This window comes from Rhododendron vialii, chromosome 3a, assembly GCF_030253575.1.
Source record: "Rhododendron vialii isolate Sample 1 chromosome 3a, ASM3025357v1".
Taxonomy (NCBI): domain Eukaryota; kingdom Viridiplantae; phylum Streptophyta; class Magnoliopsida; order Ericales; family Ericaceae; genus Rhododendron; species Rhododendron vialii.
The window spans coordinates 2,975,313-2,998,688 of record NC_080559.1 but is presented as its reverse complement, the minus strand read 5'-3'; the positions used below and the strand labels follow the sequence as shown (position 1 = coordinate 2,998,688).

General features: G+C 38.3%; 1 protein-coding gene across 4 annotated transcripts; it reads right to left on the bottom strand.

Moving 5' to 3' along the window:
• On the bottom strand, positions 1-17,831 carry LOC131319349 (villin-2). Of its 4 annotated transcripts, none has more exons than XM_058349559.1 (24): positions 17,362-17,831; positions 16,940-17,035; positions 14,984-15,101; positions 14,496-14,595; positions 14,328-14,396; positions 14,015-14,251; positions 13,737-13,914; positions 13,343-13,475; positions 12,665-12,824; positions 12,442-12,592; positions 12,255-12,355; positions 11,992-12,150; positions 10,471-10,539; positions 10,311-10,379; positions 10,064-10,201; positions 7,916-8,044; positions 5,266-5,416; positions 5,112-5,122; positions 4,877-5,017; positions 4,671-4,796; positions 3,708-3,770; positions 1,688-1,949; positions 697-932; positions 1-610 (listed from the first exon to the last, which is right to left on the bottom strand). In XM_058349559.1, the coding sequence occupies exons 3-24, from the start codon at positions 15,037-15,039 to the stop codon at positions 497-499; spliced, it is 2,853 nt and encodes a 950-aa protein (XP_058205542.1). In that variant the 5' UTR covers positions 15,040-15,101; positions 16,940-17,035; positions 17,362-17,831; the 3' UTR covers positions 1-496. The 4 variants fall into 4 exon arrangements, with proteins under 4 accessions (XP_058205542.1, XP_058205543.1, XP_058205544.1 ...); XM_058349560.1 differs by having other exon boundaries at positions 16,940-17,031; XM_058349561.1 differs by lacking the exon at positions 16,940-17,035 and having other exon boundaries at positions 1-344; positions 478-610.
• Positions 17,832-23,376: the final 5,545 nt, after the last annotated feature.

The window sequence follows — 23,376 nt, the reverse complement described above, 5'->3', positions numbered from 1 at the left end:
TCCATTCTAATTAAATCATATTGGAAGCATAGGACAACTCTGAAGCATAGGACACGCGTACATTACCCCCATCTTACAAGCAACATAAAATTCATGTCTTTTCAACTAATAATTGGAATCTATTACAAATGCAACAAATATACACCATTCCTTTTGACAAATAAATGAAAAACAAGAAAAATGGACTCCGAAAACCACAAACACCAACCAAATCAAAGAATTTCACCAGCCTGCGGTCCCTGAAACTATGATCGGAACCAATGCAGCAGCAGTCAAAAGAGGGTGGATAAAAAACGTCACTCTTCATGCGGGAATCACAATATAATCAATACCGGCACTAAAACCTAAGATCGTCATATGGCATGGACATACTCAAAATGCTAGATACGGAACATCCAACCACTTTGCCTAGAAGAAAAGAGGCCATAACAAACGAGGCACTGAAAATGAAGTTCCAACGGCAGAGATATAACTTACTTTTGGCGAACTCAAATTTCTAGAAGAGATCAAATTTCTTCTTATGCATGTCTTGCTTCCATTTCGGTAATTTATAAAATGCTTCTTTCGTCACCCCGAATATAGTCTGGAATTCTTCATCAGACAGATAAGCCTGAAAACCCAAGAAGGAAAATTCTAGAAAACTAACCAAAAGGAAACAGGAAACGCATAGATAATAAACAAATAATATCAACCCACCTCTCTTCGTTTGAAATCAATTCCGGTAACCGGGTTTTCCGAATGAGCCTTCAGCTGTTCATAACTAAATGTACTTCGATTAGTTTCACTACCATTTTCATCCTGCTCTGCCTCTTGCTTCGATTCTGAATCATTCCCATTGCTCTCCAGCACAGTCTCATCTGCCACTGTGTCCACTTCGGAATCTTCTTTAGAATTCTCCACTTCTGAAAGTTCATGTTCACTCTTTGCTCCAGCTGCAAGCAGTACTTCAAAATTGTCAAAAGAATACACATTTGCAAAACCATGAGAGCAAGCGCTGATGCCAAAAGAAGAGCATAACGATGCTATTTGCTACTCCCATGTCCATACAGATATTAAAGTACATTGTAAAGAAAAGTTGTTCCCATATTGGGCATTCCTCAAGAATCCAGAGGATGACTTCATTCTTATGAATGAATGGCCAAGTATAAGCCCGCTTCCAGAATGCTCTTCCTAGAAATTCGAGGGAATCACAGTAAATACCCTTAAACAATTTTAATTTGTCAACTCATGTTAATTACGAAGTCAATAGTTAGTGGAAATATTCGAATGAGCCAGAAAGAGAACCAACCAGATGAAAATTGAAGAATACCAACAGGTGCTTCTATGAAATTTGGTACAAACATAATACATTGAAGGAGATGCTGCAAAGAGTTGTACATAATGGAGTTGTAGAGATAGCAAATGAGATACTCCCTCTGTCTCATTTAGTTTGTCCATCTTTCCATTTTGTAGTGTTCCAAAATGCATTCCCATTCGAAAAGAGTGTCAAACATAAAACTTGCCATTTTCAAATAGTATCCTAACAAAGGATTAGGAATAAGTAATAACTTTAAAAGTGGAGAGAAAGGGGCAATGTTGAAATAAACACCTTTTAATTTCAGTTAAGTTGGGAACTCCTAAAAGCGCCGAACAAAATGCAATGGAGGGAGTATAAGGCATAAAGAAATTAGCATTGTGGTTCCAATACCTGGAGGGCTAGCTTCAGATGGTGGACTTCTCGTGGATCGAGCGGGAGAGGATTCGGGTGAGCGCTTCTTTTCGGCAGTAAGAACTTGCGACAAAGCAGCTACTGCAGCTGCTCTCTGTGATCCTTGACTTGTGCTTGACGATCTTGGAGTACCACCACTTTTGGTGCCTGAAGATGGATTAAACGCAGAAGACAAGGCAGCTAACGCTGAAGCTCTTTGAGTTGGTCCACCCTGACTTGATCCATTGGACTTGTCCGGGCTCTGCAATATAAAGTTCGGGAAAAAAAAAAAAACCAAAGCCACCTATTTAGGAAAAAGTGGATACTACAACTCTTGCACAATCATGAGCAAGGTAAGAGAGAGAACAGAAATTCTAGCATTTAACAACCTAACTCTATTTGCGAGCATTTCGGACTATGAAAGTTTCGATTGCAATTTAGTGTAATACACCAGAAAACTTTGTTGACTAAGAAAGTGATTGAAGTGTGTTCAATTAACAAGGTTAAGAAACTATTAGGACACTAGGTGGTTTCTGACATATACACAAGTAACACAACATAAAAAGTCCATCCTTTATTAGTTGCCACTTGCTAGTGAAGTCCACTCAATTAGAGAAGCAACATGCCATGTTACAGCTATAGTTTGAGACATACTTGAAGCAGAATTTCAATCCCTCAAAAGAAACTGAACCACCATATAAGTTACAACCGCATCTTCTATCTGTTACAGGTCAACCAAACTACACGTAGATTTAATAAAACAGGGATTTTTGTTGTTTTTCCTTCTTCCTCAACAGCAAGAGGCCATCTATGTGCGACAGTATAATAAGTTGAAAAATGTTCATTCAGAGAAGACCATGAAGAGATTCAAATGGAAGCAATACAGCCCAGTCTGCAGACAAGCAGCACTGGCTGTAGTAGATACACCAATCTGAGAAACAAAAAGAATGGAAATTGAGTAATAGTGGTAAACTGAGCAATCCACAGAACATATAGATCTAATAATAATTTGAAACATACTAGCCTACATTCCTAAACAATATCACGTCCAAAAGATTGATGAAAAATTGAAAAGTGCCTCAACCTTTGCCTCACAAACTCAATTGGAGTATAGTAACCACAAACAAAATATCAAGTTATATAGTGTTAAATCCGACCACATAAAAGGAATTAATCAACATACGAGTTATGTGCCTTTCAACCAAAAACCGAGATCGAATGTGTGGACAATTGAGGGTAAGTAGGCCAGTTTTGAAGCCCTATGCGAAGTGTGGTAGGCCATCAGATTATGTGAGATCACCAGGGGTGGACAGGGTGGGAACTGAGGCAACCAGAGAGAAGGATAGAAGGATAACAAGAACCAAAGTGGCCAGCTTGCATGTTGGTGGGCAATTCCTATTTACATGGGAGTCAACAATGTGAGGCCAGTATAAAGTGTCACATTCTTTGTAGAGACAACTGGACAAGTGGCTTACCCACTGTCTGACAACCTGGATTCCACCTTCGGTCGTAGTGCATAAATCCTCAGAGGCCTTATGGGCCCCAAAGGTTGCAAAAATGGTTTATTGCTCCACAGGTGAGAAATCGTGTGATGTGTCCATCAAAAAATGGTTGGTTGCCACTTGCTGTACAGACTGTGCCATGTGTTTCAGCTAGTGTTTGCATTCTTGTGAAAGTCTCTCACAAATTTTTTTATTTTTTATTTGAGAGGAAAAGGAAATTTGGCCGGAGAAAGTCTCTCATGATAACACTGTCAAAGGTCCAAGTCTCTCAGGCTATCCTTCGGCAAAATAGCTTGACCCCAGAGGGGAAGAAAGTGGAAATATGTGATTCTCTTCAGAGATGTCTCACAGGCTGACACTTGGGTTTGTTGTTTGTAACGGACAATGATTTAGCCATGGTGTGGCAATGATGGATGCATGTAGCACAAACTTCAAAGTGACTCTGATGAAGATGTGTAAATCGTATTGGTCAAGCTAAATATTAAAGCATTTTTGTACAAATAAATTGGGGTTTTTACCTCCACAGCATGACCAGCCCCAAGGAGTAGCATAGCCTTCTTCTGGAATGAGTTTCCATGAGCCTATATCACAGAGAGAACGCTACGATGAAACTGATGAATGACTGAAATGAGACAACTTCCTCAATACCATGATAGCAATTCCCTTTTCGAGCAAAGTAAGTTAATGGTGCAAAAGTGGAAGCATATCCGAAAAAAATAAAAAGAAGATAATTGATCAATTTTTTTTTGTTTCGGACAAGTAATAACCAATTAACCAAAGTTCCAAACAATATTTAAAATAAGACTAAGACAATATAGCTAAGCAATTTCTTTCAGTGTTGCATAAGCAATAACAAGTGAACCAAACATTATTCAGGACAAGAAAAAACTCTACTCCAGATTATCATTCTTCCACCATTTGTTACTGAACCACAATTGATCCAAAGTTTCTGTATGGTGAACCCAACAACAATTTAGTTTAAAGTTCAGCTTCTAAAGATTCATGATTGCCCTCATATGTCTTTGCTCATACCAAGAAATACATAGGCTGTGTTTCTTGCTTTTAGATTTTAGTCACACTGCCACATCCAAGTAAGTGTCAGCTAATTATGATTGAATGATTCTCCTAAGCTTGCAATGTTTCTCATTCGCCTTCTATAACTCTTATGTTGTGGTCGAAAGTTTCACTCCTCATACTTGCATATGACTCGGATTTTCGTCATTGAAGAAATAATGTGACCTGATTAGAAGCCAAAAGATAAAGAAATCTCATTGTCTCCCTCACTCTTAAATTTCATTTATGTTTCTTACTACCTCTTGGATTCCTTGATAGCCTATTGCTTCTATTCATTTCCAACTTTCTGTGCCCACAGTGAACAGTACAAATTCAGAGTTATCTCCACCCAAGGACACAGTTGTCTTATAAGCTGATCAAAACATGACAGTTATAAAGAAAAAACAAAGTTAAGTTGTAGCACATACAGTAGCTTTTACAGGATCCCATGAAAAGTACGAAGTGAAGAAGCATGGTTCATTTCCTTCCATGACTTTGTATAGTGGTACGTATGGAGACAATCCCTCTAGAGATGCAGCCACATCTATGTATTTCTGCAAGGAACTTTAATAGTCAACGAAGTACAAAGCAGAATGTGAACTTTTGGGAGTAGCATAAACAACTTGAGCAGTACCTGGCCAATTTCAAAAGCACTTTGCTTCTCTTTGGATTCCACAGACTGGCCAACCCAAACAAACACTTCAGCATGTGTGTCAAGTATCAAGACATCTTCAGTCAACAGGTCATCTTGAGAGAAGTTGTAAACTTCTTCAACCTGCCAAATGAAAATAACAATCAGATATAAAATTTACGAACAGCCAAATCAATATGCGAGGGAGTTAAATCCTTATTCAAGTTTTCTAACGCACCTCAAACTTTCCTGGGGATCCACATGTCAGCAAGCAGATAATCAATAGAAAATGTTAGAAATTCATGGTGTGATTAAGAACTTGTTACAATTATATCCAATCAGAAGAAATGCCAAGTTTACATGGCACCAATGGTCCTTGAATAGAAAGCTACCTTCTTTATCGAAAGAGAATGTGAACAAGTGGGGATCTCTGACTATCTCATGAGTTACTTTTTTGCTTGTGTAACTTTGTTTCCCTCCAAGAGCAAACCAGAAGGATGAGTTCTCAGTTCCTTCTTTAGCAAATTTCACAGCTACTCCTGGCTGAATTTATAAACCAAATGAAACTTATTAATTAACCACAACCTATCAAGGTGCAGAAGATATTGTACTTTACAAGTCTCATCAGCTTGTCTGAAAAACACACCAAGCATGACCATGTATAGCGCAACCCCTTAAACAATCTAAAGTGCATATATTTGAAATAATGTCGTTTAAAATATCATACGCCCATAGGCATTTGCAAACTGCCATTCTCGAGATCATTACTTAAGGAAGAAAAATGCTGATACCGTTCATTCATTTTTCATAACTGGAGAACTTCAAGAAGGAAAAACATGAGAAACTAGATAAATCTACTCAAAACTTATTGTATCGATGAACACCGTGTTATCCAAAACTACTGGGACCAGAATTCAGCATACGTACTTTATTGATGAAGTGTCAAATATTAGTCAGGAGTCGATAGCAATTGATCTACATCCCACCTATGGAGCACGGGTACCGGTACGCGGTACGGGTACGGTACGGGTACGGGTACGGGAAACGGCAAAACCCCAAAAAAGTAGGGTACGGGTACGGCAGGGGTACGACACATTTATTTTTTATTATGTTTTATAATTTTAATATGCTTGAGTTTTTATGAATAATGTATAACTCATGTATAATCATATCATTACATTAGTTATAATTTTTTTTTTATATTTCTTAATAAAATACAAATCTAAAAGAGACCAGGGGTTGAAGTGCAAACTTTCATATATTTAGGGACCAGATTGTTGCATATGTTAATGTCTAAGGACTGGAGTGTAATAACCCTTTAAATATACGTATGACTCTGAATTAGGGATCAGAACTTCACATAGCCGACTCTCCCTCTGACTCTCGCCGTCGACTCTCTCTGTGACTCTCGCCGTCGATCATCATCATCGTCCGATGTCTCTCTCTCTCGTCATCACCATCAATCATCATCTCGCCGTCGCCAAAGTCTCTCTTCTCCGTCCGACGTCTCTCTCTCTCGCAGTAGCAGTGGATCAGATCGACAGGTCTCTCTCCCTCTCTCTCCCTCTCTCTCTCTCTCTCTCTCTCTCTCTCTTCTTTGATCTTCTTCTTCTTTGTCTGCTTCTTCTTCTTCTTTGCGTACCCATCAGAGTATTTTGCGTACCCATGCCGTACCCTAAACATACGAACGTACCCGGTGCGTTTCCGGCGTACCCGGTGCGTTTCCGGCGTACCCAGTGCGTACCCGTACCCGTACCAGGTACGTGTACGCCATTGTTTCTGGCGTACCCGTGCTTCATAGCATCCCACAGAATTGCAGGGACCTCGCCCTCAGCTAGCTTTTGTAACAATAATGTCTTAGCCCTCTAAGCTAGTGTTGGACACATAATAAGACTTCAAAAAAGAATGTATACAAAACAACAACATATCTTAGGGCAGAATAGCTAAAAGCATATTTGATAGGAAAATGCTTGTGATGTTATCCAGGAAATGAACATCCAGATACAAGAGCAGATGCCAGAAAAGAGATATAATGGCCCAAAGTGGTGCGATTTGCATCTCATTCCATGTCAATTCCCTCTCTGTTATGTATCTACTAGGGTAAAAGTTCAATCCCCATTGTCAAACCCGTCATTAAATATGGTTTTTCCAATTATCTCTAGATCTGATCCTAAAATCCAGAACTCTCAGCCTGGTCATTCTGAAATGAGGATATTTGGACAAAGGATTTGCATGAGCACTGGGAGGCAAGCAAAAAACCCTTTTCATTCAGCATGCTCCCCCGATAATCAGTTTGCTATTAGACGTTGAACAGTAAAGCAGTCAAGCAGATTTTGTTCACCAATTTCTGCTTCTACATTTGGGTTGCACTCTCTTGATGCAATCATATACAACGAGTATGGGGAGCAGTGGTCCTTATTCCAATTCCTAGTGATCCAGGCATCTCACCATGTCATGCAGACATATATGAGCTATAGTCAGTTTAGTGCAATTGTAATGGCATGGTAAGTTTGGATATGCGCATCAAAGACAACCTTTCAAGACTCAGGCGACGGGAAATCCGAAAGCAAGGGCTATCGTCTCTTCAAAAATAACAAAGGTAAAAAGAATCGGATCTACACCACATAAACCTCTTTACAGGGGTTCTCATCAAAGCAATGTAATAGGAAAAACTCGTCAGGTATACTTATCCAGAGAATAAGCAAATAAAACAAAGAAAACCATGACAGGGATGCCAACAACATGCCTAGACTCAAATATGAGGCTTGAGAAAACCTTTTGCTCCATAAAAAAATAACTTCCACTACCTTCATGCAAAAGTATGTATGAGAATAAGGGAATACATAACAAGCAGGACATATGGTTCTAAATTCTTGTAACACACAATCTCATGAACTTAATAGGCATGGAAGACATGCGAAGTAGGGCTTTTAAAACATCAACACACTCTAGAGTCGAGCCAATCAAAACATCTTTGAGATAGAGGTAATTCTAAGCCAGAGTCAAAGCCTACACAACGTTACTGTCATGAAAACAGCATACCTTCAAAAATTCTGCAACTTTTGAAGCTAGTTGCTGCTGCTCAAAGGTGCTTTGATTTCCATGCCAAGTGAATATTGAAGAGCCAGATTGAAGAAGGAAACATTCATTGGAGTTCAATGATGTTGCAACCTGACAGGAAAGAAAATATATTTACTGATACCCTCAATTCTGTTAGATAACTCTTGTCATATGCGAGGAAAAAAGGACTAATGAAAAATAATAATGTAACGATAACCAATTACTAGCGTATATATTTGTAGCCAACAAGCCAATAGAAAATCGATTAAGGGGGTTTGGACATATCTATTGTAGATGAACCGATGCAATAGTTAGGTGGAGGTATATGGTTATGGTTGAGAGTAACACGAAGAAAAGGCAGACCAAGATTAAAATTAGAGGGGGCAGTTCCAAAGGATCTAGGCTTTTCTAATATCATGGAAAATGATGCCCTCGGCGGAGCTCAATGGAAAAAATGGATTCATGTAGCCAACCCCAATCGATTGGGACTTAAGGCTCTATTTGGTTGGTTACATATTTGTACCCAATAATGTGAACCATCAGTACTCCTTTTCTACTTTTCTAATCCAGTTCTTCTCATCATCAGCTTACTTTGGGCTACATAGCTTTTCATCACCCAGTTACCACTGAAGGCAATCACCATCTTACACCGTAGGATTTTGTCTATTTCCCCTAATCAATTAAGTTAAAACAAAGCTAATCTTCCATAAGGGTGCAGTCATTAGTTGTCAATGGCAAAAACCTCTTAATTCTACAGAGTTGAATAAAACTTCGATTTAATGAAATGGAGGAACCACTTTTGTGTCTGGACATATATGCCATGTTGCGTGTTGAGCATACATGCTTGGAGGACTTCAAAGAGGTCGTGGCTTCACATAACTGAAGGGAAAGTGTAATAGACAGGTGTCACAATCTTTCTGGAAATTTTGTAAAATAGACCCAGAAACACTTCCAACCCATCTTCACACACGTCAAAGAAAATATTCAACCGTAAAAAAGGACAGAAATTCAAGACCAGCTTAACCCACTTTCTGGTATCTTAAGCTTAACTGGTAGCCTTTCTTGCTATGATCCAAGTCCCTAATTCTTTGAAAGATTACAAAGACTAAAAGGACAAGGAGAAAGGCACAAGTGCCTATCCAAGACCCAAACCCTTGATTGGCAAGATGCCAACCAAGAGGAAAACCCCAAGGCCAAGTCCCTAATTCTACCCTATGAAGCACCGACACTCCTAAAGGTCGGCGTGACACGCGGGGGACACGGCAAAATACGTATGGGACACGCGTCCCGTCCAATATATTTAATTCATGATTTTAGGGGGACACAACGGGGACACATATGGGGACACGGTAGACGGTTAAATATGCAATTTTTAAAAAAATTTTGGGAGGTAAATGTGTATTAGTTCAAATATTGTGGGTTGAAAGTGCAAATAATGTATATATGATGCTTATTCATATATTGAAGCTTCATGATTATTCATCTAACTATGTTTCTACTTGTATAAATATGTATTATTTATTTTGCCGTGTCCCCCTACCGTGTCCGTGTCCCATTTTTTGGGAAATCCTATGTTCATGTCTGTGTCCGTGCTACATACTCTAGAGTTGAGTTTTGTTCACCCTCCTTAAAAGAGGATGAACATTACCCTCCTTCCTATTGGTTGAAATGGTGTGGATCCCACCACAAAGTGATGTCATGCTTACCAAAAAGTGTATTGCATGGTAAGCATGAAATCACTTTGTGGTGGGACCCACACCATTTCAACCAATAGGAAGGAGCGTAATGTTCACCCTCTTTTAAGGAGGGTGAACAAAATTGCACTCCATACTCTACCTTCGCTTTCCTTCATAGTCAATTTTGTTTTTGTTAATTTGCTCAAGATTTTAATCATCACGTGCCAAGTAATTGTACAAGGGACCAAGGATTTTCTCTCTCTACGCCCCATTTAAGCGGTAGAGCCACAGTTCACGATCACAAACTCAATAGCTTCCCTAGGACCTCCAAAACAATATAGTTTGCTAATGGAGCAATACAATGTACTGCAACTCAGCATAAAGATATCTACAAGAGTCACGAAACAAAACCTCACAATCAGGTAAAAGGGCTAAATGATCAATAGGCACATACAGCATCAATTTGCACAGTTTTATTGTTGTGCACAGAAGTTCCAGATATCCGGAAGAGCGCAACACAATCAGCAGTGTAAGTTTCATCGTTTAAGCCTTTGTCCGCGATGTAGGCTTTGTAACCAGAGCTCATTCCACCCTGATAAAACCAGATCAGTTCAAAGAAATTAAGCAATTTAAAATAAAATAAAATTGAAGAAAGTATCTTTGACCAGATATTAATCCATGTAATTACACCGGAAGAGTACCTTAAGAACCACCATAGGCTGAAAGATGGCAATAAATTGTGGTGGCTCTTTCCCCTGAAATATGCAACCCTATACAGACAAAAAAGAAAAGAAAAGAAAAAACAAGCGGTCTTAACATTGTATGCCAAAGATAATAAAAAGCGAAAATACTTTGAGATACCTGTACAGGTCTCCCCTTTAGTGAATTGAACATATTGGTAGCTAAACGAGCAGCCATCTTCTGATCCTCCTGAAGTTGGAAAGGCAACCAGGTTATCAAAGCTATTAGAGAAAAACAAATTCAAGCCCCCACCAAACCATGATTGACCAGCAACAGAATGAAAAGAGAAATTTGTATGCATAGGTCCATATCCTCATCGTCCAATAACAAAGAAGAATGTCAGGTTTGAAGGAAGGACATAATGAACAATGATGACAGATTTGATGGGACGTAAACAATATCAAATTCGAACGGGTACGGATTTCAAAGAATCAAGTAGCAGTGCAAGGTACACCAATCACTTTTTTTTTTGAAAGGCAAGGTACACCAACGCAGATTTTTAGACTTGAAGGGATAAACATAATGCTGAATTCTAATAGTAGGAAGGATATCACAGAAACAAGTAGCAGTGCAACACGTGCAAGGTACTCCAATCTAATTTTCAGTGATAGAAGTTCGTTTTCCATACTTCAAGAGTTATGAATCAAGAAGCACGAACACATACAGATCTGGAAATGAATACAGACACAGACACATGACATGTCAACTCTCATAAATGGGACACATACACGGGAGGGGGATACGGAAAAAATAATAAGTAGATATATCTGTAACTCTACATATATTGTTAGTTGATACTAATAAGAATATTGTACCCCAAACACCTAAAAGGCTAAAAATAATGAAAGCCAACACTATGATGGATGAAGAATAGATTTTATCTTCAGGATACACTTGAAATCTTGGTTTCTTTATTGCTACCCTTGATATTCAAGAACTACAAGAGTTTCAAAGAGGGCATAGATTTCAGAAGCACTGGACTTAAGATTTCATGAGAGAGAGAGAGAGAGAGCGCATGACACACTATTGACTTCAAAGTATCAAAGCAAATACTTGTGATAACAATTCAATGACTGTCTACACATCGGAAACAAGGATGAATTCACATAAGCAATTTCACAAGCCATCAACGATAAACCAACACCAACCAACCAATCGAGAAAACATGCAAAAGAATTAATAAAAAAATCTATCTTCAAAACACCATAATGGTCTATGAAGTTAGTGCCTCTTGTGAAGGGAGAGGTAATGATATTTCCCGTAAAAGTAAGCAATGAGAAGAAAGTCCTCCCTCATCCCCAACCACTGAAACACAAGTGTGCGAGCTCGTGCGCGCCACAGACAAAGTGATGCAGTTCTTGATAACTTCTCTCTCTCTCTCTCTCTCTCTCTCTCTCTCCTCGGTAGTTTGGGGCAACATGGCCTAGGTCATTGAGGTGTCTTTGTCTGATACTTCTTCTATAAGGGTTGACTTGGTCTCATAAATCACATCACAATCAGATATTTCAAAAGAAGGGGAAACAAAGAACTGAATATCTGGAGGGACAGCAATAAAGGGTACAGACGTGTCTAAGTTACAGTGTTCATTATGCAACATGAATCATTTCTTCTCATTACTTCAAAACCAAAGAAGTAAATTACCTCAATGCTATCCTTCCCAATCCAACAACACAAGTAGAAATCTTCTTTCTTATCACCAGAATGGTAGGTGTAAAGAACGATGTAACAATCTCCACTGTAAAATTTTCCAATGTCCTCCAGGGGAACTGGAGTCTTTGCACTGCCATCAATGCGCCATACCTGGAAAACCAACAATATTGAGTATTCCTACAAACAATATAGCAATATTAGCAAGCCAAACAAAGTCAAATAATCCCTAGATGAAAACAATTGGGTTACCAGACCTCAATTTTTCCACCTCCCTCAAGCAAAGGTGGGACTTCCTCATTAACAGGAGCACCTTTTGTCATTCCCTTGACTCCAACACCTTGTTGCTTCAGCAAAGCTACAAGTGCACATTACGGTTTCATGCTCAGTAACAATTTCCAGCAAATCCATCATTGCATTTCACAACCACGGAACAAAATTTACCTGCTACTTTTCCTCTTCCTTCCTCACCGGTCGAAGGTACTGCCCCTGATGGCCAAGAATCAAAGTTGGACTTGAATGCACGTGTCTCATAACCTTGAATAATCCGGGTGACACGCGTTGACTTGGGCCTATTGTCACTATTGATGAATTCCTGCAGATCATATCAATGAAAGAGAATGAGCTTTTTGCAAAGAGTGTTCAGTTATGAATACCAAGTTTCTACCTCAGCAGCTTGAGTGGCAGCTTTCCTGTCCTCCACTTGTGTTACCCGACCAACCCAAACAAATACCTCAGCCCCACAGTCCAATAGATAGCATTTATTGTTTTCCAACATAGATTTGGAAAGTTCACCATCTGCAGGCTTAACCTGACCATCAGTGATACTGCAAAAAGTTGCACTTTGAAACTTAGCACCTCATGTTGATGAATGCGCATTGTGACAACATGATGTTAATAGCTTGTACCACATTGGTTGAATATCACCTCCAAAACTAGTATATGAGTTTGAGTGCGTCAACATAGTTATCAGAGTTAAGTTCTCGGAATCTTTTGGACAACACAAGACTCTCGCATTTGGTTGCCCCTTTGTTTGTACTGTAAGTTCACCTTGATTTGCTGTGATCCCTATGTTAGGGATCATTTTAATTACCTTGCCAAGGACGATTCAAGGGTCATACATGCAGGAAAGTGTTATTCACATTGAATATTATCAAGTCCTAAACATACGACCCTGGGGGCCTCTTCAATCATTGCCAATTAATTTTAAATTGGATGTCGTAACACATCTCAAGAACAGACTCAACCATGGGAGTTTATATATACAAGTGGCCTGATATCATTTTTGGCACATCTGATTCCTACTTGAGTATGAGAGCAAAACTAGAAGAGGATGAAAAAATACCTGTAAAGTTTAGGAGGAGTCTTCTCTGGAATAACGTCATCTTCACTAGCAACCTTTTTGCTAATTGGAGCAAACCCACCAAAGATGACCCAGAATTCACCAGAATCAGACTCAGTATCCAGCTTCCCATCATCTGGCTCAGTCATTAAACATTTATATACTCATAAGTCAAAAGTGAATATACAGGAGGGAAAACCAAGGATTAGAACAGATGGCAAGGACCCAGCCTTCCAAAGTACAATGAGGGTGGGAGGAAGATGCCTTTTATAAGATGAAAGAGAAGGAAAGGAAATGAAAGAAAACCAAAATATACGTCGAAGTACATACGGCAAGACATATTATTTTGCTAGACAGGGAAAGACATCCACAAAGCTTCAAATGCATGTGACCTTACCAACGATTGCAACATCACTTGTCCCCTCGTGATACTTGTCCTTTAAAAATTGAATTACTTCCAATGCCTTGGCCCTCTCCTGGATATTGGAGTTTGCACCATTGAATTGAAAAATCTTATCTTTTGTGTCCAGGATAAACACATCATCGTGATTCAGTGAGGAACGAGAAAACGGGACCTGGACATCAAAGATCATATCATTCCCTCAACATAAAGCATATTATTTTCGAAAAGAGGCAGATAATGAGCTCAGAAGTTCATGTCCGAAGGGCCCATACCTGCTTCAATCTGACAACTCGTTTCCCTTTACAAACATACAACCGCGTTTCAAACTCTTCCTCCTCAGGTTTCTTAAACCCTGATGCAATGCCACCCTCCAATGGAATAATACATGGCTTGAAGTAAGATAGAAACTTGTCAGACTCATGACCTTGGAGTTCTCTGTGCTGTACAGCACGCCCACCAAGAATTGCATCAAGTTCAACAGTTTTAATGGCTGCTGTTCCAGATTCATCCTATTACATCCGCAACAAAAAATGAGAAACAATCTGAGAAAAAACACAAATAATTGAATAGTAAGATAAAGTATACCTGGCTTGTATCTTTCCCAAGCCAGAAGTGTATGTCGTACAAATAAGCGCCTCCTTTTCCAGGGCTTGTCTGCAGAATTATGACAATCATAACAATTGTAACTGCAGAACATCTGTAGATTCAGGGGAACTAGAAAGTGCATGGGAAATAAGTTAATATGGTAAGCACCTGTAAGACAATGTAGGAATCGCCCGAGTAGAATTTACCATAATCAGATTTTGGCAAAGGAACTGGCTGGAAGTTCTCGATTCTCCAAATTTCAGTCCCTCTATGAATTGTTAAGTATGAATTCCAAAGTGAAAGTGAAATTGGGGCATCCTTAGCATATAACAGATTACATGCATGCACACAGCAAAAACTGTAATCCTTTCTTTCTTTCTTGTCTACAGTGAAAGTGAATTATATATCAGGAGATCAGTCACCCGCATTTCAAAATCAAAGGTAAATGAATAACCCGCTTTTCAAACATGTGGAGACACTAGGAATGCACATACACGCTGAGTAAAACAATGCCCAATTCTTCGTTTCTTACTGGAAATTGAAGCGGAACCACACACATGGAGACAAGAAAGCAAAATTATATGTCATTTATTGTTTCTTATTAGCAGTGAAGGGAAACTCTGTATTTATCGTTCACAGTAATCATAGTAGGATACAATCTCTGGCCAGCTCCCTGAAACGCAGGTTCCAAAGCTTTTGCCGAGCTAGACATTGCGTGAAAGGCAAGAACACCTTTCGAACTCCTACTATCTGCAAAACTCCACCAAGTGGCTACTGCACAGAGAAAAAGGAAGTGGCAAGGAGATGAAAAAAATATCAAGAAACTGCAAGATATCAAGCAAAACAAGTGTCAATGGTCATCTACTTTAGCTACAGCAAGCAATACAACCATTTGTATTGGGTCACAGGAAATCAATCACAAACCAGACTTTGTAACCATAGAATTTTAAATTTAACAGGTTTAAAAACACTGTGCATTAAGAAACTAAAAGGTTAAGACAAAATTACAAAGCAGAAGACAGTAAAGGCTCCATGACCCATTGGGAAATATGGGCTGATCCTTCTGGATATTGGAACAAAACTAAGTTATGCACTCTAACAGAGTAATAAGAGTGAATTACTAATTTGTTTTAAAATAGGAACATCCTGTATTTGATTTTCAACAGCTCCCTAACCGATAACCACCATGACACATGCATATCCTTGCCCTATGCTGAGGAGTATAGCAAAACATGAAGGGGTTTTGATGGTATAAATAACTGATGGACACTACTCAATAATGGCTTAGCCTTCACACCATCTTGATTTCATGTTGGTTGCCACTTAACAAAAAGTCCATAACAAGTCGTCGTCAACAATAGATCAAAAAGCAAATATAGACGGAAAAGCAGCATAGGATGTTCAAATCTATCATACTCATACAAAGATCGGCACTAACATTTTCCAATAAGTAAGAATAGTGTTGAATGTTACAGCTCAGTACATAGCCCCGTTGTAAAGCTGCACCATTCACTTGCGCTACCATCACATGCATGAACTTATCTTTCGCACTAGTAGCAATCCAGTCAGACTTTCTTCTTCTTTTTCCTTGTCTTTCGATTACTAATACCAACTAGAATAACACTAAAGTTTACTTATTCCTCCACTAAAAGTTTTCCCCTCATTTCCATTGACTATTTCCCAATGATCCATCTTGTGGTGATCCATCAGATCAGGTACCATCATTAGTTCCATATCAATCACCCAACGGAGGTCCTCTGTACCCAAATTTGGGTGTGCCCATGTACCAAGTGAGTTTCAGCTGCAGGATCATGTTTTGAGATCCATGATCCGGCAGTTGAAACTCACTTGGTACTTGGGTACACCCAAATTTGGGTATAGAGGATCTTGAGTGCCAATCAACACCCAAATATTTACTAAAGCTGAATTCTTGAAAGATCTGATAGTAAAAATAGAAGCCAGCAATAAACCTCCACCTTCTTGTCAAAATCCAGAATGGTCCTTGGATGTCTTAATACATGAAGGACTAATCCTCAAAACGAATGCAAGGTCCATTATTTGGAATTGTCTTTCCTATCCTGTGCAGGAGTGAAGTAGACCCAACAAATTATCTCTGAGAACTTTCATGATGCATTAAGAAGGGCTACATTGTTTCACACTCAACAAACTCATGTTGATGATCCATTTGGGATTCTTCTACATAACTACAGTTATCACGTTGGATTGGAATGGTCATCAAATGCCACGTGGGATGGAAGTCAAAAACATCTTTGGATTAAAAACCAATCATGTCAAGCAAAATACAGGAAAAAGCAGGACACCCAACCCACTCCCTTTTCCACTAACTCCTAAAATCCACAAAAATCCAAACTGGATTATGCAATGATACATTTCACTTACATGACTGTAGAAGGCTATCATCTAAAACAACATTCCACTCCTCATTCGACACTGGCAGTGCTTTTTTTCTTTTTTCCCTAGAGTAAAAATCGTCGTACAAAACAACTTCAAGAATTTCCATAAACACTCTACGAGCCCATTCAATCGTCACGAAACAGAGCTCAATGATATAAAGATCGAAAGTTGTCAAGAGAAACCAACTACAAACTCACGATATCCAGAGATCTTCTGTTCAACTCCTTCCGACAACACTTTGAATCACCTAATTCCTGTGGCTCGTGAGTCGTTTCAATTACGTCAATGCCTGTCTATACATTTACGTCAAAGGATATCACCTTTTCCAATACTAAAAAATACAGATCAAAATCGTATTCATTTCAAACGATGACTCGGCCTAAAAAAGGACGATATTAAACACATCCATCAAATGAGCGAAAGATCAAAACAATCAGAAACCACAATTATAATTACAATTAACAACAAATCGTTCGTCACAACAGCCAATTATCTAGCTGTTTAAGGAAAATCACACAATCTAGCTCGGATCAACGAGCGAAATTACAATCGTTCAGCCAAATTGAAAAGCAGAAAACGAGAGATCTAAAATGATAAACAGATGAGGGGATTGAGGTACCTTGTGAGATCGCTGTAAGGCGATGAGGAGGCCAGGCGTGGAGAGAGAGAGAGAGAGAGAGAGAGAGAGAGGGAGAGGGAGAGGGAGAGGAGAGTTTGAGGGGGCTGGCAATATAGAAAGAGGGAGAGATTGGAGGATTGAGTACTGTAAAGGGAGGAAAAGTGAATAATTGCTGTTTGGTTTTCTTTTTCTTTTCTTTTCTCTCTCTTGCTTTTTGGGCTTTTGAGATTTGATGCTGAAGGGGAAAATGGGAAGAATTTCCGAGGGAATATGCAGGAATGGAGAAAGAAGGAGATAAAAGGATCTTATCGGGAAAAAATATAGTTTGGAGAGAGAGAAAGTGGTTTAATTTTAGAGAGAGAGAGAGTGAGGGGACGAGGAATGAAAAGAGGAGAGAGAGAGAGAGAGAGAGAGAGATCGCTATTGGAAGGCAAGGATCCGGTGACGGTGGCGCCGCCCGTGTTGGCCTTTCAGGTGTGTTTTGGAATTTTGCGCTCTGTTTTTATTTATATATTATTATATTTCCTGGTTTGCGGGAAATGCTGAAAATGTAGTGACAACCGTTAATGGTTTGTCGAAAATTAGGAAAGAAAGCAGAAATAGAAATAAATTATTTATGTACCAAAAAAAAAGGAAATAATTATTAGTATTTGGTTTCTAGTAATTTGGAAACGGAACAAAAAATAAAATAGTAGTGAAGTTTAAGTTTCATTCTTGCTTTTACTTTTTATTTTTTCCAAAACAAAAAATGAAACAAAATTATTATTTTCTCTCTTTATTTTTCTATTATTTTTCCTTCTATTTCGTAACTTCCAAACATTGTAAACCTGTGTATTCCTTCTATTTATATTCTCTCTTTTTTTCAAAATCGTAGTCTCGTACGAAAAAAATGTCATTTTTTAATAAAAATAATATGCCCTAACACCCATTTAAAGATCTTTCCTTGAATTGATGTACGCAAAATTAAAACAAAATATGCACAAAAATACTTTATTTTTATTTATAAATATAATGTTTACAATAGAGTAAAACTATGATACATAGGAAGTATTTAAAACTTTTCTATATATAGTACAAATTAAAAGGCAATAGCGATGTGATTTTTTGTTCTCTCTTTTGTTCAATTAGCTAGGAAAATAACTAGGGTTTTAAGACCAAATAGAAATTTCTCCCAAAGCTGAAACTTAATAGTAATGTGTAACCATATTTGTTGGCGAGGACGAACTTACCTCTTTTCGAGTCCTATTTTCCAAGCTAAAAAATACGTACAAAAGAAGATCTTTAGGGGGAGACTGAAACATTGTGCTATGTTTTGACAGTTAATTAGCTCCAGTTAGTATACATTTTGTGTGCTCCCCATGTAAATGGGGGGGCCTATTGAAGAAAAATTGTAAACTATATATGGTGGCCCTAAGCATTTGTCTCCCTCGATCATGTTTCGAGTCTTTGGACCATCAAGGGAGAAATATATTCACAAAAAAAAATGCTTTTTGTTGATGGGTTTTTTTTTTATCTCGGCTCCTTTACGGTTTGAATGTAAACTGTAAGATGTAGTCGTATATCAATCGTCGAGAAAATCGTCCGTCTCAACAACTAATCAATGGTCCATATTTATGCATGATTTTTACATGTAACAAAACCTTACCGAGAGGAGTCTTTAATAGTAAATCAGAACTATGCAAAATTCTACGGAACGACTACGATTGCAGGGACTACCTTCCGCTGTCCAAAACCCGGTTTGAGAAAGCCTCCTGGTTTTTTTTTTTTTGCCTTTCCAAAAAAATAGCTACAGCGTTGTGTTTTTGAATCATACTTATGGCCCCCATATTTCCCTAGTGAATGCAGCAGTACTTTTATGGACTTTATTATTTGCTTTAAAAAATTGGTTTTATAACTCTATTTTGGAGTAAGACTCACTTTGAGTCAAGTGGAATTATTAAAACTCTTCATTGTCCATGTTTCTTACCGTTAAGATTGCCCTAATTGGTCACCAGTATATATATTTTCCCTATTGCTAAGGGGACCAATGGTTTTTGAACTGATGGGTATCTACGGGCACGCGGGGCCTACTCCGGGTCTCGCAATGATGATCTGAGTCATTCAATAATTTAAAACAAAATCGAGTGAGTCTGTGAAAAATCAGTTCAATTCAATATGTGTAGGTGTTCGATCTAATCTTCCATTTTTTCATTTAGATTTCAGGAATCTTCCATTTTTCATTTAGAAATAAGTATAACGGTTGGTGCCCGAGTGTTTATTTAGTTTGTCTAGAGAATACAAAATCATGTTATTTGTCGTTCGCTATTAACATTCTCGTTTTTACCTTAACGATCATTCGGAACAATCACCTCAGAGCTCTCCTACCTATTGTGAGTGTCATGTATATCTCTTCATTGGAAAAGTACATACACTAGTTCGGATTTGAGAAGTCATGCATACATACAATTTGGGTTCAAGATTGTGAACATATTATTTGAGTCGACTCTGATTTTATGCAAGATTACATTGACTAAATATCTCAATATTCGAAAAAATTTCGCCACAACAGTAAAGCACTTTTTATGCGAAAATAAACAAAGTCGACCTGAATTAATGTATGCACTTTTTGTTCATCAATCATCTGTTTAATTAGATTCGAAATTTGTATGAGTCATATCTCCTATTTTAGCATGTGCATTACGTAAGTATTTTACAAGCAAAGTTTCTGGTCTAGAAGACGAAGAAATTGAAAAAAAAAAAAGTGTTTCTGACAAGTGGTAACGTTCAATTCGTTCAACTGCTAAAAAAGGTTTGAGAAAAAAGGGGTTTGGCCGGTGGATAGACCAGGCCACAAGTTTGAAGCAAATTGAAAACTGAAAACGACCTTTCATTTCGGGTATTAATATATTATCTATATCTATATCTATATGAGTGCTCTTCAAGTCACGACGTCCGGATTTTAGCTAAAATCTAGACCACGATCTCAGCCGTTGGATTGTGTTTTCAATGGTCCGGATTTAATGGCTTAGAGCAAAAGTCCGGACCTTAATTAAAATATGGACATCCTTACTTGAACAGCCGTGTCTATTTCTATATCTATATATTATGCATATGAGATTTTTAATTTATTTACTTGACCGGCACGTTAGTTTTTTTTATAATCAAAAAGGGTGGGAGGGGTGTTCAGCGTAGCAACCCCCTTTAGGAGTGACCATAGGGGCTCCCTACTCGCTGTGGAATGTCCGGTTCGAGCCATAATCACTTTCCGTGAGGACAGACTGTCACCACAACACCACCTAGGTACATGATGGCAAGGGAACAAATCCCCCATTCCATTGCCACTGACAAGACTCGAACCTGAGTCTTGCCTGGAAATGAAGGAGGCTTTTGCCATCCAGGCTACCACCATTGGTGGTTGGCACATTACTTTGATGGAGCCAATTTTTGACTGTCTTTGATTGGGTATTACCCTAATGCCCTGTTTGGATCAGTATTTCATGAATTTTATTTTATTTTATTTCAGTTATGACTTTTTCACTACTGTTTAGTTTCAGCTAGAGGAATGCCCATTACATCAGTTTGTTAATTAGTCACATGAAATACAATTGAGTAATGTACTGTAAACCACACTTGTTTCGTGACCAAATCTAATTCCACAATCATACGATGAAGTCATAAGATAACACGGTTGTATCATACAACTGTTGGTAATTGATAGATTGCAAGAATAGCGGTACTCGAACATACTATATATGAGTAAAAGGTTAAGAATTAATTCACCGTAAATATATACCAAGAGGGCAAAAAAGATAAGAATATTTGAAAACGGATGTGAAAAACTAACTAAAAAAACAGTGTTTACCAACTGTTATGAATAATCGTAGCAATTATATGTTCACTGCATATTGTTGTAGCAAAAGCAATGATAATAAAGTCATCAACTTTATTTTTTTTAAGTATATAAAAGGAAGAAAAGCACAATAAGATACCTAAGAGACAAACAAAATAAACAAGACTAAAAACCCAACTACTAGAACAGGCCCAAAAAATAGCATTCCAGGTCACAAAAGAGGCTCATTTTCTGTACGAAATATATACACACCCCTCAACTGCAAAGCTAAACTATGAGAGAGCAAGCGAAAAGGACAAGATATTATTAGAAGGCACGTTGTACTGATTCTTGTAGCCTCATCAATGGTGTTATATGCATAAAAGGAGGTAGTCCGTCTCCCGTGAGGGGGTTCTCATTTAAGTTAAAATGTGGATCCCTTTTTTTCGATTGAATTTCGATGATTCGAACCGCTCAATGTGTTTAGAATGTGATTTTAAGGGTACCCACGAGAAATCGACAAAAAAATAAACAAGACTAAAAACCCAACTACTAGAACAGGCCGAAAAAATAGCATTCCAGGTCACAAAAGAGGCTCATTTTCTGTACGAAATATATACACACCCCCTCGCAAAAATATGAGAGAGCAAGCAAAAAGGACAAGATATTATTAGAAGGCACGTTGTACTGATTCTTATAGCCGCCTCATCAATGGTGTTATACGCATAAAAGGAGGCGGTCCGTCTCCCGTGAGGGAATCTTCATTTTAGTTAAAATGCAGATTCCTTTTTTTCGATTGAATTTCGATGATCTGAGCCACTCAATATGTTTAGAATGTGATTTTACGGGTATCCACGAGAAATTGGCAAAAGAATGACCTGAAAGGGCTTCATCCGAACAATTGTGAATAATTTTTTATTGAACGGTTCAAATAAAAACTTCTCAAATCAAGCCATTTTCGGTCTTTTTTTTGCTAATTTATAGCGAATACCTTTAAAATCATGTTCTGATTACATTAAGTGGCTGGGATCATCGAAATTCGATTGAAAAATGAGAGAAATAAAGAGGTCTGCATTTTAACTAAAATTAGGACCCCATCATGGGAGACCGATTGTAAAATGAGGGAACCATTTGAATAAAAAAAAGTTAGTACAGAAAGGGCATTGAGAGTTGGAGTGGTAATGAGTGGAGAGAGATAGAAAGAAAAATTTATTGAAAACTGTGCCAAGAGTTAAAAGTAACTCTCAAAATGTTAAACCAAACGGAGTGACAATGTGCATGAAATCCACTTCATTTTATCTTTTTCCTGCCATTAATACATCATCACTTCTCTTTTTAAACCTTAAACTCTAGACGTCGTTCTCTATTTGACCCTCCGACTATCATATCTCTTTGTTTTCTTCCATGGAAATCACTTCATGACATTAATCCCAAGGGGTCATGCGAGAACCATAAGACTCAGGCAAAACTTAGAGCCCGTTCCAGAAACGAAATAAGAACTTATTTTTTGTGTAATAAAAAGGCTTGTTTCTGAAAATAAAAAGGCTGCTACTTATTTTGGAAGAATTTATATAGGTACCGACCGGCCGGGGAGGGAAATCGTATCGGCAGCCGCGCCAGGCCGTCTCCGGCCACCGGACGGCCGATCCGAGCCGTCCAAAAATTCTAAAAAAAAAAAAACGACAGGGCTTACGCGGGAATCAACGGCATCCGAGGGTGTAGGGTGCTTGATCCGAGCATCCCTTTTCCGTGTATGTTGCTTGATCATATATACACGGAAAAGGGGTGCTCGGATCAAGCACCCTACACACCTCGGATGCCGTTGATTCTTGCGCGGGCCCCCTCGTTTTTTTTTATAGAATTTTTGGACGGCTCGGATCGGCCGTCCGGTGGCCGGATACGGCCCGGCGTGGCCGCTGGTACGATTTCCCTCCACCGGCATCCATTATCATAGCAACAGTTTTATTTTTTGTATAAGGCAACTTCAAACTCAAAAATTATGTGTTTACGCAAATAATTTTCCTACCACTATGGATCTTGTTTGATAGATCTCATTGAGATTTTTAATACGATGCAAAAAAAATTGAACTTTTTTTTTTCATTTGCATTATTTTTGAGTTTGAAAATGTGAAAGAAACTTTTTATTTGAATTTTGTGGAATGACCTTTCTTATTTTTGAATGAGAAGTGGCAAAATAAGTACTTATT